The sequence below is a fragment of the Onychomys torridus genome, chromosome 22 (assembly GCF_903995425.1).
Source record: "Onychomys torridus chromosome 22, mOncTor1.1, whole genome shotgun sequence".
Lineage (NCBI taxonomy): Eukaryota > Metazoa > Chordata > Mammalia > Rodentia > Cricetidae > Onychomys > Onychomys torridus.
In genome coordinates this window covers 18,920,753-18,937,892 of record NC_050464.1, presented here as the reverse complement: position 1 = coordinate 18,937,892, position 17,140 = coordinate 18,920,753, and the positions used below count along the sequence as shown (strand labels likewise).

The 17,140-nt window shown below is 54.4% G+C and overlaps 1 protein-coding gene across 2 annotated transcripts in view; it reads right to left on the bottom strand.

Annotated features, from left to right (window-relative positions):
* Nucleotides 1-895: 895 nt before the first annotated feature.
* The window catches only part of Clip2 (CAP-Gly domain containing linker protein 2), a 61,282-nt gene continuing 45,037 nt past the window's right edge, over nt 896-17,140 (bottom strand). Inside the window, exons 9-17 of one of the 2 annotated variants that reach the window (XM_036171767.1) lie at nt 14,912-15,016; nt 12,673-13,608; nt 10,321-10,378; nt 8,773-8,856; nt 7,395-7,551; nt 5,041-5,200; nt 3,899-4,087; nt 3,514-3,576; nt 896-2,240 (exon numbers count right to left, since the gene is read on the bottom strand). In XM_036171767.1, coding sequence (XP_036027660.1) covers nt 2,229-2,240; nt 3,514-3,576; nt 3,899-4,087; nt 5,041-5,200; nt 7,395-7,551; nt 8,773-8,856; nt 10,321-10,378; nt 12,673-13,608; nt 14,912-15,016 — 1,764 coding nt within the window. In that variant the 3' untranslated portion in view covers nt 896-2,228. The remainder of the gene's footprint in view (nt 2,241-3,513; nt 3,577-3,898; nt 4,088-5,040; nt 5,201-7,394; nt 7,552-8,772; nt 8,857-10,320; nt 10,379-12,672; nt 13,609-14,911; nt 15,017-17,140) is intronic. The other variant, XM_036171768.1, reaches the window with a different exon arrangement.

Genomic DNA, 17,140 nt, shown 5'->3' with positions numbered 1-17,140 from the left:
GGGGGGGACCTAGTTTACTGGGGACAGTACCACTCCTGGGCAGGTAATCCTGTGTGTATAAGAAAGCAGGCTGAGGGGGCTGGAGAGATGGCTCAGAGGTTAGGAGCACTGGCTGCTCTTCCAAAGGTCCTGAGTTCAGTTCCTAGCAACCACATGGTGGCTCACAACCATCTGTAATGAGATCTGGTGCCTCTTCTGACCTGCAGGGATACATGCAGACAGAACACTGTATACATAATAAATAAATCCCGAGGGGAGCAAGCCAAGAAGCAGCACCCCTCTATGGCTTCTGCTCCAGTTCCGGTCTCCAGGTTCCTGCCCTGCTTGAGTTCCTGCCCTGACCTCTCAGTGACAGACTGTGATGTGGAACTGTAAGCTGAAATTAGTTGCTCATAGTGTTTTATTACAGCAATAGAAACCTATGACACCCACAAACTTTAAAAAATATGCTTACTGGGCAGTGGTGGCACTCACCTTTAGTCCCACCAATCGGAGGCAGAGGCAGGCAGATTTCTGTGAGTTAAAGGCCAGCCTGGTCTACAGAGCGAGTTCCAGGACAGCCAGGGCTGTTATATAGAGAAACAACAACAAAAAAAGCTTTTGTGTGTATGTGTGCGAGCGTGTGCCTGTGTGTATGAGTGTGTGCACATGAGCATGCATGCACACTAGGTACATGTGTGGACATGTGGAGGCCAGAGGACAAACTTGGGTGTTATTCCTTAGGGACATGGTCCACCTCCTTCAAATCCAGCCCCTCTAAAGCACCCCCCCCCCACACACACACACCTCCACCGACCCTTCACATTTGAGTAGAAATTAGCTGGCAGCTGAGAGCAGAGTTAGGACCCAGTCCTGTCCCTGGGGTGTCCAAGACAGACGCAGTCCACAGCAGGAGTCCTGTACCTCAGTCACAAGCTTTATTGTCCGAACATGGACGCGCCACACTTCCACAATTCCACTGGGGGGGGGGGGGGTTCATGGGAGGGGATGGCTGAGCCACAGCTGGGTGGCCACACCAGGTAGGCTGAGGGGGCCTTCAAAGGCCAGTGCTTGTGGGGAAATGGCTTCTCGCACACCTACCAGGTGCAAGCCCACTCCAGGGTTGGGGCTCAGCCCCTTCTGGTCCCTACTGTGGGAGCCTTTGGCCGTTAGTCCCTAATCCGTGAGCTGCTTGATTGTGCTGGAAAGGAGCAATATCTGGCTCTGCAGTTAGACCACGGAAGCAGCAATTCTGGGCTCTAGGCTGCTGTTTGGTTAAAGGCGAGTACTACCCAAAAGCCAACAGGAAGCAGAAAGGACAGTGGAGGGGCTAATTCAACTCTGGGCCATCCGTATGACTTACCATACCTGTCACCCACTGGGAAGATTAGGAGCAGGGCCCTCCGTGGGTTGCTGGGGTCTTTGGAGTAACATGGCAGGGGTTCCCAGAAATAAAGGGGAACCAGTTCGACTTCTCTCCCACCCCCAGCAAAACACCATCTGGATGCTTTGTTTAAAGAGTTTTGCCCCTGTTCTTGCTTGGCTCCAAGCCCCAAGCCAGGCCTGGCTCAAGGTCAAAGACAGGAGGAAGGATGGGTTTGTGTGCTCACCTAATACTGTAGCTGTCTGCTCGATGGTTTCCGGGCAGCAGGTGGGAGGTGAGTATGCATACTAGCTTGGTGTTGAGCAAGAAGGAGCCCGTCACCCCCAAATCTTCCCTGGCTAAAGAGGCCCCCGGGGCCTTGTACCAATGTGTACGAGAGGCTCGCACGTGGAGTCCACAATACCCTCCCTAGTTTCTAAAGACTGAAACCCTTCTCAGTGTGAATGTGTCCAAGCAGGGGCCGGCCCTTCTCCACCCTCCAGAGGCCTGCAGGGGACCTGGGGACACCAAAGGAAAAGGGGGCAGGCAAGTACCCAGGTGCCCAGACAAGCCTCAGAGCGGCCTGCTATAGCCAAGAGAGGCCCGACTGGATCGCTTCAGCCTCTGCAAATTCCAGAAGCGCCTTGAGACAAGAGAGGTTCTCCGGGGCCAGGCCCAGCTGTACTGCACTCGGTGGAAGGCCGTGTCTGTGGGAGCCTCCTGGTCCGGCAGGGGGTTCAGATGGGAATTGTCCACAGCTGTGAGGACAATACAAACAGTCTCATCTCCAGGGAGACAGTTCTGGCTCCTGCCTTGAGGTGGAGCTGCTGGGAAGCCTGGCAGGGCTCTGGTGTGAATGGGGCCGGTCCACGGTGTTGCTTGGAGGTCAGTGTTTGTCCTAAAGAGAACAAGGGTTTGATCATCAAGAGTCTTGAAGGGACAAATGGGCAAATGAGGGAGGGACAAAGGGAAGAGAGCATGCTGGGTAAAGGGAACAGCATGTGCCAAGGTCCTGTGGCAGGAAAAGCCTGGATTCTAGAGGGCGACCCAAGAATCTTTGTGGACAAATGGATCTGAAGAAATAAGAGGAAGCCAGGCAGTGGTGGCGCACGCCTTTAATCCCAGCACTCGGGAGGCAGAGCCAGGCGGATCTCTGTGAGTTCGAGGCCAGCCTGGGCTACAGAGTGAGATCCAGGACAGTCAGAGCTCTTACACAGAGAAACCCTGTCTCAAAAAAACAAAAACAAAAACAAAACAAAACAACAAAACCAAAACCCAAGCAAACCAAAAAAGCCGACTCCAAACCTCAGTCTCCACGTCTGGAAGTTATGATGACCATGTTTCTTACAAGGTTGCAGGAAAAACAAACCCTCACGTGGTCTAGACAACAGTTCCCAGGGAGGCGGCTACTCTGCCAACCCAACCCAGCCAGCTGCCCTGCCCACAGCGACCTGGCTAGGGATGGATGGCCTTCAAGGTCTTCGTTCCCAAGCCCGACCCTCATTAAATGCGGAACAGCTGGAAGGCCAAGGAGCAAGCTCAGCTTGTCTTCACTCCAGCCTCCCCTGCCTGGGTCATACAGCTAGCTGGGGACACAGATGCTCCTAGACCAGCTGCAATCATCTGGGTGGATGCTGGGGGAAAGGTGGGGAACTGGGGCACTCTGTCTCCCAAATCCAAGGGCTAGGGTGTGGCTCAGTGGTAGAGCACCTGCCTAGAATCCCCCAGTGAGGGGCTGGGGTGTGGCTCAGTGGTAGAGCCCCTGCCTAGAATCCCCCAGTGAGGGGCTGGGGTGTGGCTCAGTGGTAGAGCCCCTGCCTAGAATCCCCCAGTGAGGGGCTGGGGTGTGGCTCAGTGGTAGAGCCCCTGCCTAGAATCCCCCAGTGAGGGGCTGGGGTGTGGCTCAGTGGAAGAGCACCTGCCTAGAATCCCCCAGTGAGGGGCTGGGGCCATGGTCAATGCCAAGGCCCTGGGTTCCATTCCCAGAACCACAGGAAAAACAAAAACCAAAAGAAGGAAAGCAGGACCACTCCTGGATGGGATAGACTAGTACTAGAATCCTCCTAAGTAAGCAACCCAACCCCCGCTGTTACAGGACACACACACAAAGCATTCATTTATAAACTTATTGACTTTTGAAGGTTTTCTCAGAGGCCTGCTGGCGCGCTTACCTCCTGTTTGTGGGCCTTGTCTGGCTGGTGGATACCGTTGGCAGAACCGGAGTTGCCGATGGTCTGTGAGGGAGTGAGGGATGGGGATGGGGAGGAGCCGCTGAGCAGGCGGCCAGGGTGCAGTTCCGCAGGTAACCACAAGGGGGAGCGGTGTTCCCAGTGGGACCAGCCAGGCTCAGAACCGAAGCCTTTTAGATGGATGGGGTTTCCCAGGACAACACTGCTTGCTTCCTTTTCAGATCGGGGCTCCTAGGATGGGGCCACCCTCCTTCAGACTCGGGTCCCCAGGATGGAGCTGCCTCCCGTTTGGGACTGGGGTTCCTGGACTCGGCCACCCTCCCTCCTCCAGACGGGGGTTCCCGAGGCTGCAGCCCTGTGAGCTCACCGGCGTCCTGGAGTCTGAGCAGCCCCGAAGAGCCTCCACCAGCCTCTCCACCTGCTGGGCCTGGTCCAGCGCGTCCCGCAGGGCATCCTCGGTGCTCACCAACTGGTGCTGCAATCGCAGCAGCTCGGGCGCTGAGGCCGGGTCGATGAGGGAGTAGCGTCTCTGCTCTGACAGGGACTTCTCCTTGTCCTGGGAGGGTGGAGGCGTGGGCGTGTGACCCGCCTGTGTGGCTGCAAACTGGGACATTCCTCACGTGTTCCCAGCCCCTTAGAAGTGTCTCCTCTCTCCCCATCGTGATTTATGAGGGCCAGTGTCCACACACTCCACTGAGCCCTCCCACCGAAGCATCCCAAGATGCACCTGGCCAGCCTAGCCTGCTCACTCCTCTCTCTCTCCACCCTGGGACTTCTGCCAAGCTCAGAGCATCAATGCAAACCTCACTGTGGCTCCAGGCCCCATGCTCTTCATGTGGCTCCAGGCCCCATGCTCTTCATATGGCTTCCATCTTTTCATTATGTTTTTCCCAGCACAGGGCTGGTCGATTAGCCTGGAGCCCCAGGGTACAAATATAAACTCCCCTCTACCTGTATGTACCCCACATGGCTCTGGAAAGCCCACCAGCACAGGAGCTGCACAGGCCACATGTACCCTGGGATGCATGTGTGTGCCAGCACCTGACCAGGCCAGACATAGGACTAGAATGTTAACAGGGCAGCTGGGCCCAATAACCACCATACTTAGGACCAGGTATGTAACTAGATGGAGTCCATATGCCTAAAGAGATCTTTATTACAGAGTCTCATGTAGTCCAGGCTGGCTCCACACACCGCTGAACAAGGAGCCCAGCTCCCGGCTTCTGGTTGGTTACCTCCCTGTATGGATTTTTTTTTTTTACCCTTCACACATGACTGATTTTTGTGCTTTCGGCTCTGGTCAGACCAGGCTGGGAGTGTCGGTGTAGGGGCATCCCCGGTTATGATGTCTAAAAAGAGGGCTCCTCCTACTGTTCCATGCTTGAGATGCTGGAGTTCCTGGATTTTCAGTCCCCTCTGCGACCCTGGGAGGTCACTGGTCTTCTTGGCCTGGCAGCAGGATTGCCACGGATCCCCTCACCCTGAGCCCCACCCCTGACCTCCACGTACCAGCCCCGTCAGCTTTTCACGCAGGCCCCGGATGTCGTCCTTCAATTTCTGTTCCTTTATCCGCCATTCGGCCTTGTGCACCTCACGGCTCAGGTCTCTCTCGGGCCCTGGGGAGTGGCGGTTGGCTTCCAGCAGCAACACCCTCAGCTCATTCAGACTCCTGGGGTGGGCGGACAGTCAACAGAACCAGAGGCATCAGCCCTGCACCTCACCCCCTCACCCCCTCACCCCCACCATGCAGTAGGAGCCAGGTGCCTGGAGGCCCGTGACCACCCATGACCACCAGGGGGCGCCAGCCACAAGGCAATGGTGCACCAGAGACCCGCTCAAAGGAAGTCTGCCACACCCAAGAGGAACAGCCTTTGGATGTAGGATGATCAGGAGGACTTGGCTGTACTTAAGTCCTTTCGTTTGTTTGTTTTTTTAAAGATTTACTTATTTGTGTTTTACGGGTAAGGGTGTTTGGTCTTTGTGTATGTCTGTGGACCCTGTACACAGAACTTGGTGTTCCCTGGGGTCAGAAGATGGTGTTGGATCCCCTGGAACTGCAGGGATATAGATGTTTGTGAGCCACCATGTAGGTGCTGGGAATCAAACAGGGATCATCTGGAAGAGCAGCCACCTCCCTGGTCCATTTTGTTTTGAGACGGGGTTTCATGTAGCGTGGGCTGGCCTCCAGCTCTCTTATGGAGCACCTTGAATTCCTGACCCTCCTGCCTTCTCCTCCCAAGTCTGATGATTACAGCCACAGGCATTATGTCTGGTGTATGTGGTGCTGGGCGTGGAATTCAGGGTGTTGTGCACGCCAGTCAGGCTCTCTACCCACGGAGCCACATCCCTCAGCCCCACGGTAATCCCTCGAATACTGGGATCACAGGCGCGCACCATTGTGCTGGGCTATCGGTCTGGGTTTAGAAATAAAGTGAGGGAGTATTTCAAAGTCAGAGGGCTGGCGAGCTGGCTCAGTGGGTAAAGGCACTTGTGGCTAAGTTTGAGGACTGAGTTCAACCCCTGGGCCCTTATAGTGGAAGGAGACAACTGACTTGTCCTCTGGCCTTCACACACATTCTGTGGCACACACAACCTCCCACAGGCAAATAAATAAATAAAATGCAATTTAAACTTAAAAAAACATAAACAAAACAAAAACAGACCTGAAAACCATTTTGCTCCTCATGTTAGAAGAGCTGGGCATGGCTCATCCCATAACCCTAACATGGGGAAGCTGAGGCAGGATGACTAGGGGGTTCGAGGCTAGGGTATGCAGAGAGGCCTTATCTGAAGAAAAGAGCTGGGGCTGGAGAAGCGGCTCAGTGGTTAAGAACACTGGCTGCTCTTTCAGAGGTCCTGAGTTCGAGTCTCAGTTCCATCCATAACCCCAGATCCAGGGGATCTCATGCCCCGCTTCCAGCTTCCACAGGCACCTGTGCACACATGGTACACAGTCAGGCACACACACCTGAAATTATAAATAAGCAAATCCTTAAAAAGTAGCTGGGCGGTGGTGGCGCACGCCTGTAATCCCAGCACTCGGGAGGCAGAGGCAGGTGGATCTCTGTGAGTTCGAGGCCAGCCTGGTCTATAAAGTGAGTTCCAGGACAGCTTCCAAAGCTAAAAAAAAGAAAAGAAAAAGAAAAAAAAAGAGGGGTTGTGGATTTAGCTCAGTGGTAGAGTGCTTGCCTAGCAAGTGCAAGGCCCTGGGCTCGAGCCTCAGCTCCAGAAAAGGAAAAAAAAAAAACAAAAAACAAAAAACAACCCACAAAAGTTCTGAGTAAACTTAATTACTTTTACAAGTGGCAAGACATCCACAAGACCACAATGTGAGGGTGGCACTCATCTTTCTCATATGCGCTGCTTGGAGAGCTGTGTTGGGGGACTCTGAGGGGCTGGAGAGACGGCTCAGGGGTCAAGAGCACTTACTGCTCTTGCAGAGGAGCCGAGTTCCGTTCCCAGCACCCATGTGTCAGCTCACAACCCTCTGTACCTCAATTTCCCGGGGATCTGATGTCCTCTTCTGACCTCCGTGAGCACCAGGCACACATGGGGCACCCAGATTTACATGCAGGCAAAACACTCATATACATAAAATAAACACATCTAAGAAGATTAAAAAGACGTCAGGCGGTGGTGGCGCGCGCCTTTGATCCCAGCACTCGGGAGGCAGAGGCAGGTGGATCTTTGTGAGTTCGAGGCCAGCCTGGGCTACAGAGTGAGTTCCAGGACAGCCAGGGCTACACAGAGAAACCCTGTCTTAAAAAACAAAAATAAAAACAAACAAATGATTAAGGAGGAAGAAAGGAGGTAGGAAGAAAAGAAAAGGACTCGGCAGCCTCCCTGGAGCTGAGCCCACTCACCGCTCCTTCTGTAGCAGCTCCTGGCTAATGTGGACCAGCTGGCCCGAGGCATCATGGGTCTTCCGAGACACGGCCTCCAGCTCCGCCTCCAGACGCCTCTTTTCCTTCAGGACGGAGTCCATCTTCTTCTCTCCTGATTTGCACTTGTTCTCCAGGGCTGGGGGAAGCCACAAAGAGAGTTCAAACACAATTCGGAACTGGGTTTCGGGAGACCCCTATCTCAAACACCAATGAGAGGCTCGTCTAGTCAGGGTGGGGAGATGATTGTCACCCTAAGAGGCAGGCGGTGTGACCACGGAGGCTGAGGCAGGAGGATTACTATGAATTCAAAGTCACAGTGGTGACATGGTGAGTTTCAAGACAGAGACCCTATCCCCAACAACAACAAGAGTCAAGGCCTAGCATGCACGACGCCCTGGGCTCCATCTCCAGCACCACTTAAACCAGGCATGAAGGGCACACCCGTCATCCCAGAACTTGGGAGGCAGGAGGAGGGAGGGTTAGAAGATCAAGGTCATCCTCAGCTATGCTGGGAATGCTACATAGCTCAAAACATGCCTCAAAAGGGAAAAAGGAAAAGGTAGTGTCTGAGTTAGTACTGTCAACTGGACACAGCCCAGAGTGGACTGAAGAGAGCTGCAACCGAGTAACTGTCTTTATCAGGTTGCTCTGGGGTGGGGGGGGGGTGTCTGTGGACGCGTATTTTTCTGACTGTTAATTGATGCAAGCGGACCCAGCCCACTGTGGGCGGCACCATTCCCTAGACAGGTGGTCCCGGGCTGTATCGCAAAGCTAACAACACACAAGACATCGACCAAGCCAGCGAGCAACCTTCCTGTGGTTTCAACTTCAAGCTCCTGCCCTGACTTCCTTCAATGATGGACTGTGACCTGGAAGCGCAAGCCCAGCTCTACCAAGCCAGCATCCCTGGCTCTGTGGGGTGGGGATGCGTGACAGGTCACCGTGGCTGTTTTTTTATCCAGGCAAGGAAAAAACTGAAGCTAAGTCTTCACTTTTGGCTTTGGGAGAGTCAACAGGCCGCTGACCTTTCTCATGACCCCTGAGGTCACAGAAATGTAACAGGGACTGGAAGGAAAGGGGGATGGGGGCGACCCCTCAGGGGTGGGGAGGGGTGTTCCTAGGGCAATGCCAAGGGCACTTTGAACCACTGAGTCCCACAGTCACCAATTCCAGACTCCAGCCTCTCCCAGGCCCTCTGTGTTGGCTCTGGGGAGAAGGCAGAGCGTCCACATCATCTGATCACTCAGCAGAGCCCAGGCTAGCTCTCAAGCAGGTAGACCAGCCCAGCTGGACCGGCAGGGCCACAGAGCCAGCCTCCACCAACCCCCAACCTCTGCCCCTAGGGAGGGAGACTTACCACTTACTTGGGCCCTGAGCATGTCCATCTGGGATGTCAAGGCTGTCACCTCTTTGTCCCTCTTGTTCAGTTTGTCCTGCAGGCCTAGGAGGGAAAGAGAAGACAGGGGACCTATGAGCACCCCAGGGCCAATAATGTAAGGGGTGACCCTCCTGGGGGCATCCAAAAAGGGGTCACACTCAGCCTCTGTGCCAAAGGTCTTTTCTCACCGACTGAGTCGCCCACACAGAGGAAGATGACCCCATAGTGTGTGGTTTAGGGAATTTCTATGTCCTTGGTTTCCCCAAGCAAAAGAAGTCGAAACAATGAAATAAAGATGGTGGCCGCAGAACCATCAAAGAGATCCTGTGTTGGATTGCTTCCCAAACCCACCAGGAATATGCTTCGAAGACTATGGATGGGTCTAATTAAGTTAATTAGCTTATCACCTGTCTCTTGCACATAGCCCAGGCTGACCGCAAATGTATTACATAGCCGAGGATAACCTTGAACTTCTGATCCTCCTGCTTCCACTTCCATAGGAGCAGAGATGCAACACTATGTCCAGGTTTATGTGGTTATTGGGGGCAGAACCAGGGCTTCTCACAAGCCAGACAAGCACCCCACTGAAGCCACATCCTCAGCCACAACATATACCTACTTTTCTTGAAATACCATCTTGATAGGTAGCCGAGGCTAGACTTGATCTCATGGGATGCCTATCTCACATAATTATTTTTTGAGACAGGGTCTCCAGATGTAGCCCTGGCTAGCCTTGAACTCATGGCAATCTTGCCTCAGCCTCCCTAGTGCTGGGATTTTAAGTGAGTGCCACCGTCCCTGGCTAGTTCATATCTCATTTTTAAAAATAAGATTAAAAACCAAACAAGTTACAAGAGCCAGCAGCAGGTAGAGAGGCTTTTGTCATTTACAACTCCATCTATTCCACACTCCATTTTCTAGAGCGAACCATCACCAGCGTAAGAGCTGTTCACCACGTGGAGACCAAAGCTCCTGCAGTTTGCAATTTTAACACACATCCTCTAGTTCCCGTGACTATAAATATCCTACACAGGGAAGGTGGTCCTTCAGTTTTTTGTTTTCTGTTTTCGGGACAGGGTTTCTCTGTGTAGTTTTGGTGCCTGTCCTGGATCTCGCTCTGTAGACCAGGCTGGCCTCGAACTCACAGAGATCCACCTGCCTCTGCCTCCTGAGTGCTGGGATTAAAGGCGTGCGCCACCACCGCCTGGCGGTCCTTCAGAGGGCAATCTGCAGAAGCCGAGTCTCTCCCCAAGCATGTGCCAGCTGGGGTATAGAACTTAACCCGTCAGGCTTGGCGTCGAGTGTCTGTACCTGCAGGGCCGCCTCACAGGCCCACGGGAAGGTGGTCTGTGAGACAATGAGATACTTGTTCCTTGTGTCCCTGATTGTGACATCTTCCCCCGGAAGGGTGGCTGTCCGCATCAGGTGCCTCAGTGAGGAGCTGGTGACCAGACCTCTTGACTCTGCTCCAAGGCGGCACCCAGCTATCTTTCCACCAAGCCTGGGCTCCTACCCGAGGCTACTCACCCTCCACAGTCTCCTTCATCCGAATCTTCTCCTCAGAAAGGTCATTGGGCTCGATCACCTGAAAGGACAGTCCTGTAAGAGGGCACACCTGCTACCCTACCCAGGCCACCTTACACCTCAACCTGTGAGAAGGCACCCTGGGGATGCAGGGACCCAATATACCAGCAGGGGGCGCAGACACAGCTGGAGTCTTCTGATTAAAGAGAAGCTCAGGTTGGCTTACAGAAGCTCCCTCAAAGGATTCCCCTGCAGCCCCTGAAACACTATTTTGGGGAGTAAGGAATGAAGGATGGACTTTAGGGCTTCTCCATATTAGGCAGATGCTCTAGGCCATGCTTCTAGCTCCTCACTGGGGGACTCTAGGCAGGGACTTTACCACTGAGCCACACCCCAGCCCCTCACTGGGGGATTTTAGGCAGGTGCTCTACCACTGAGCCACACCCCAGCCCCTCACTGGGGGATTCTAGGCAGGGGCTCTACCACTGAGCCACACCCCAGCCCCTCACTGGGGGATTCTAGGCAGGGGCTCTACCACTGAGCCACACCCCAGCCCCTCACTGGGGGATTCTAGGCAGGGGCTCTACCACTGAGCCACACCCCAGCCCCTCACTGGGGGATTCTAGGCAGGGGCTCTACCACTGAGCCATACCCCAGCCCCTCACTGGGGGATTCTAGGCAGGGGCTCTACCACTGAGCCACACCCCAGTCCCTGGGAAGCTGGGCATAGCTAGGTGTGGTGGCATACATACACCTTTAATCCCACCCCTGGGAAGCAGAGACCAGGCATTGCTGGGTGGCCAGCCAACCAGCCTAGCCTACCTCAGGTGCTCCAAGCTAGTTAAATGTGTCAAAAAACGAAGTAGATGGCACCCAAGGCAGACCTCTGGCCACCACCACATGTACCCCACGCACACATATCAGCAAGGTAGAAGAATATTGTGGCTCGAATCTATAATCGTAGCACTTGAGAAGTAAAGGCAAGAGGATCAGGAATGTAGGGCTATCCTCAGCTACAGAGTGAGTTTGAGGCTAGCCTGAGACCTTATCTCAGACAAACAAACACATAAGAAATGTCTCTTGGTTGGGGATTTAGCTCAGTGGTAGAGTACTTGCCTAGCAAGCGCAAGGCCCTGGCTACACACACACACACACACACACACACACACACACACACACACACAGAGAGAGAGAGAGAGAGAGAAATGTCTCTTCCTGGGAGAAAGCTTACAGACAACTAGTTCCCTAAACAGCGCACTGCAGATGGAGACTGGACTGGATTAAATAGTTAAGGCCTTAGCTGGCCCCTTGTAAGTTTTAAATGAGTTATTAGAGGCTGGAGACATGGTTCAGAAGTTGAGAGTGTGTACAGTGTGTACAGTCCTTGCAGAGGACTTGAGCCCCAAATCAGGGGGCTCACAGCAACCTGAACTCCAGCTCAGGGGATCTGAAGCCTCTGGCCTCCATGGGCATTGGTACTCAACATGTGAATACCCACACAGAATTAAACACAATAAATCCTGAAATGGACCAAGGCGGGGCTCAGCGGGTATGAGGCTCAGAGCCAGTTAAAGCATCCTTCCTGGGCCTGCTGGAGGGGGACATGGTCCTCCATACTCCCTGACCTCCCCTGAGGACAAACGGGGCATGCTTAGTTGGGGCAAGGATAAGATAGCTGGGCATCTTATATGAAACGAAATAGATCCTGGTGGCTGTGGCCTCTCTAGAAGAAAGGGAGACATCTTTGGGTCCCTGGATAGGTGCTGGATGAGACAAGGATCTGGGAGAGGCAGAGCTTCCTTCTACGTGTGTGCCCACTTTAGGGGTGACACCCGAGTACTGCGTACCAGGAGAGCAACAGGAGACACTGGGCAGCCCACTCAATAGACCATGCGTGTTTGCTTTGTCATGCTGGGGATGGGACCCAGGACTTATGCTAGGCTAGTGTTCTATCACTGAGCCACACAAGTGCTTGGCCACTGAGCCACACCCTTGGCCCATTTTTTTTTTTTTTTAATTAACTTTGAAACAGAATCTCACTAAGTTGCTGAGCCTGGCCTTGAACCTGCAATCCTCCGATTCTCAGCCCTCCAGCCTAAACCAATCAGGGTTCAGGGACTGGCAAAATGGTGCTTCCCGGGCTCTCAAAGCCCGCCTGTGAAGGACAGCTCAGACCGCACTGGTCCCAATGATCACCATGGCTCTGAGGGAGATGGAAGGGCCTCCTCGGAGCCCCCTTTGGCTAGCTCCAGGCAACTGGTAGGAAAATGCTCCCCGCCTGGCACACTGAGGCCACCCCCTCCCTCCCACCTCCCTCCCCAGCCGGGGGCCCCACAGGAGCAGAGTGCAGCCTACATGGCTGTGCTGGGCTGAGCACAGGGACTCGGCGGCCTGGAGTCTATTCTCTGCAATCAGAAGCTTTTCCCGCAGCAGCTCTGCCTCCTGCCTGCTCTGGGCTTCCGCCCTCTGCAGCATCTCATAATCCAACATCTTCTTCTCAGCCAGTGAGATCTGCTCTTTGAGGAACTCTATGGCCTGCGCCTGGCCACGGTACTCGACATCCAGTCCCTCCAGATCCTGCACGCGCAGCTGGGCATCGCGACATTGGTCCTGTGCTTCCTGTAGCTCCAGCCGGTGCTGGCTGGCCTGCTCCTCCAGCTGCGCTCTCCAATGTTGCTGCAGCCCCGCCAGCTCCTCCTGGGCCTCCTGCAGCCTCTGCCTCAGGCCCTCCTTCTCCTTCCCGTGCATGGCTGTCTCCAAGTCATGCTTGGCCTGCAGGTTGCCCAACTCCAGCTGGTGCTCCATCTTGATGCCCTCCACCAGGGCCTTTAGCTCTCCGATCTCCTTCTGCTGAGCGCCTGGGCCGGAGTTGAGCGTGGCTTTCAGGTCCTCCAGAGACTTCTGGTGGTCAGAGGCCAGCGAGTCCAGCTTGGATTTCCAGTTGTCCATGAGTCCCATGTTCTCGCTGGTGGCCTGCTGGACCTTGGCCTTGAGGTCCGCCACCTCCTGCGCGTACTTCTCATTGGCCGCCCGGAGCTTGTCCACCTCGGCCTGGTAGGTCTTTAGCATCTTCTCATACCTGTCCTGCAGCAGGGTGCTGTCTCGCTGGTGTTCCTTGCTGGCCGACAGCAGCCGCTCCCGCAGCCGCAGGGTCTCAGCAGCCTCCGGGTGGTCCTGGGGTGGCGGGCCCGACTGGAGGAGACAGTGTTGTAGCTCTTCAATCTCTCCGCGCCGCAGGCTCAGCTCTTCTTCTAGCTGCAGAACCCGAGACTTCTCGGCCACCGTGGTTAGCTAGTGTCAGAGAAAGGGAGATTGAGTCAGAGGCCAAGGCTGAAGGCAGGGGGACACACCTGATGGGGGGGGGCAGTCAGATGATGCTTATCTCTATAGCTAGGTCCTTGGCTTTTCTCGGGGATCCTAGTGTACCCCAATTGATGGGGTAAACATGTCCTTGTGGCTCAGGTGGACTCAGAACCCATCGGTGCATGAGAGAAGTTTGAATTCAGGACTTTCTAGATGCTATCGCTTATAGGTGCATGCCTATCTCGGCAATCCTCCTGCCTCAGCTTCCCAAGGGCTGGGGTTACAGGCATGCGCCACCATGCCCAGCTGGGTAAACTTGTTCTGACTTGCAGTCTGGCTGAGCTCGTCTGGAGGGCGCGAACCCAGCTAGCGAGTTTCCCGCGCATCGCGTTCTGGCACACACAGTGCAATACGATCACCAGGCAATGGCCAGTGTGCACGTGAACCCATGTGTCTCCAGACACCCACACGCCCTGCAGTGCTGTGGCCTCTGTGCAGAAACCGGGCCCTTGCCTCAAGCACCTGTCTGCAGGTGGTTCTCCTGAACAATGCTGCTTGGTCCAAACTCCTCCCAGCAGAGCCACAGCTGGACTGGCCAGCTATCTGGACATATGTCCGGTACATGCACAACAGGTGTGGAGGGGCCAGCTGGGCCTGGAGTGTGGAACACAGAACCACACCCTAGGATTGACCGGACCATTCTCCCAAAGGCAGCCAGCCTCTCAGGGCCTCCCTGACACACTGTATGGCTATGTTCAGACTTGGAGACTGACCTAGACTCATCCTTTTGGGGGATACCCCAACGTATGAAAAGGCCCACTTCCTGAGCCCTAGGCCCTCCAGGTTGGCCCTCTACTGCCACCTTAAGACTCTCTAGGCTAGAAGCCCCCTGGATGTGCATTCCCATTCTCTGACCTCCTCAGCAGCATGGACAAAGGAAGCCGGTGTCCACCCGAGACCACCAACAAAAGTCCCAGGAGGCTTCTTTGTGGCAATGCACAGGAAGGGAGCCCAGGGGAAGGTCTCAAAGAGATGCCTCAGCTCAAGGAGCCACGAACTTGGCAGCAATCCCAGAGGATCAACACCCCTTTCCCTAAGAGCACCATTTGGCCACAGTGAGCCTGACGGGGAAATCTCCATTTCCCTCCCGGAGGGGAGCACGGAAGGAAATTCTAAAAAGTAAGAGCAGCCATTCCGATGGCTGAGGAAATGATAAAAAAGCAAGGGGGCGGGGCGTATCGAGGGGCCAAGGGGCCAGCCAGGTGGGGTGGCAGCAGCCGGCGCGGTTTACCCTGTTATCCGCTAATTCTCTGAGCAGCCGCTCGGCCTGCGCCTTCTCCAAAAGCAGACTCTGCTCCAACTCCCCAATGCGCGCGTGCTCCAGCTGGGTCTGGGTCTGCTCCACCCAGGGAGGGGGAGAGGGGATGGCGGGGGCGGACAAGGAAGGCAGGGGTGTGGGGAAGAGGGCACGGGGAACAGGAAGCCGGAGAAAGAGAGAAAGGGAGTGAGAAAGAAGAGAGAGAGAGAGAAAGAGAGGAGGCGTCATCTTCAGTGAACAAGACCGTGAAAACAGATCAATGAGCCGGAATCGCTTGGGGAAGAGAGAGAGGATCTCAGAAGTGGGGTGTGGGGGGGCTGGGTGCTCTCCCCTCATTGGGATCTAGCTGTGAGTATACTGAAGGCAGAGGAGGCTGTGGGAACCATCCCTTGCCAGCCTCTGGTAATGTGGTGGCAATGGCTACCCCAGTTTCTTCCAACACTTTTTTTATTTTGTTTTTTTTCGAGACAGGGTTTCTCTGTGTAGCCCTGGCTGTCCTGAAACTTGCTCTGTAGACCAGGCTGGCCTTGAACTCAGAGATCCACCTGCCCCTGCCTCCTGAGTGCTGGGGTTAAAGGCGTGCACCGCCACTGCCCTGCTCTTCCAATTACTTTTAGGCCCAGCTTTTTTCTTTGGCTCTGGGAGCCTGTGGGCACCTTTAAGGGTCTTTTTTTTTTTTTTTTTTTTTTTTTTTTTTTGAGACAGGCTTTCTCAGGCTGGAGAGAAGGCTCAGCACCAACTACTTTTCCAGAGGACCCGGGTTCAATTCCCAGCTCCCACATGGCAGCTCACAACTGTCTGTAATGCTAGATTCGGGGGATGCAATGAACCATGGCAAAACACCAGTGCATATTAAAATAAGCAAGTTTAAAAAAGAGAGAGAGATAGTTTCTCCAAACTCACAGAGCTCCGTCTGCCTCTGACTCCTGAGTGCTGGGATCAAAGGAGTATGCCACCACTGCCCAGCTTTTTACTCTCTCCCTCTCTCTCTTTTTTTAAAATGTATTTATTTTAAGAACGAGTGTTCTGTCTGCATGTACAACTTTATGCCAGAAGAGGGCATCAGATAGATGGTTGTGAGCCACCATGTGGTTGCTGGGAATTGAACTCAGGACCTCTGGAAGAGCAGCCAGTGCTCTTAACCTCTGAGCCATCTCTCCAGCCCCTTTCTCTTTTTTGCTAATTTTATTAATTCATTGTGTGTGTGTGTGTGCGCGCGTGCGCACACGGGCACACATGCCACAGTGCACATGAGGACAGTCAGAGTGCAGGAGTTGGTTCTCTCCCTCCACCATGTGGGTCCGAGGATCAGACTCAGGTTGTCAGCCTTGGCAGCAAGTCCCTTCACCTGCTGGGCCATCTTGTCAACCCCGCTTGTTTTTTGTCACTACACAGCTCTGGCTGGCCTTGGATGCCCCTCTAGGCCTGGAGCTCACAAATTAATCGCATGCCTCTGCCTCCTGAGTGCTGGGACCAAAGGTGTGCACCACCACCCCTGTTTTCCTTTCAGTCTTTTGAAACAGGGTTTTGCTACAGGGCGTACCAAGTGCTGGGTTTACATGCAGGCATGTGACTTCACGTCCAGCCTGAAGTCTTAGTTAGAGGATCCTGCACACAGGATGAATGAATGAATGGCCCCTGGCTTCAGGACACCCAGGCCTACATTCAAGGGGGAAAAATTGTTTCCCAATCATCTTGACTTTGTTTTGTTTAGTTTTGTTGTTGTTGAGACAGGGGCTCACTATGTAGCCAAGGCTGACCCCCCACTTTCCAAGTATGAAGACAGTACCATGTGCCCAGCTTGGTCTGGAACTCAGTATGTAATCGAGGATACCCCTTGAACCTGCAATCCTTCTGCCTCAGCCTCCCTAGCACTGGGATGACATGTACATGCCACCATCCCTGCCTGACGCAACTCACGCCATCTTGATTCTCCTCAGCAGACCTCCTAGGTGGGGCCTGGGCTGACACCCACGGCCCTTCCTGGAGCCTGGCTTGGTCGACATCCCTCCCCCGCCTCCCCATTCCCCAGGCTCTGCAGAGGACAGAGGACGCCTGGTCTCTGTTAAGTACAAGGGCACTTTTGTCCCCTCTTTACAGCGCCCGTTTCATTCGAGAACAAAGCAGGACATTCTCTGGGTGGCACAGGGTTGGCATTTGGATGGCCCGTGATGGATCTCTGCAAGGAAGCAGGGAGGCAGG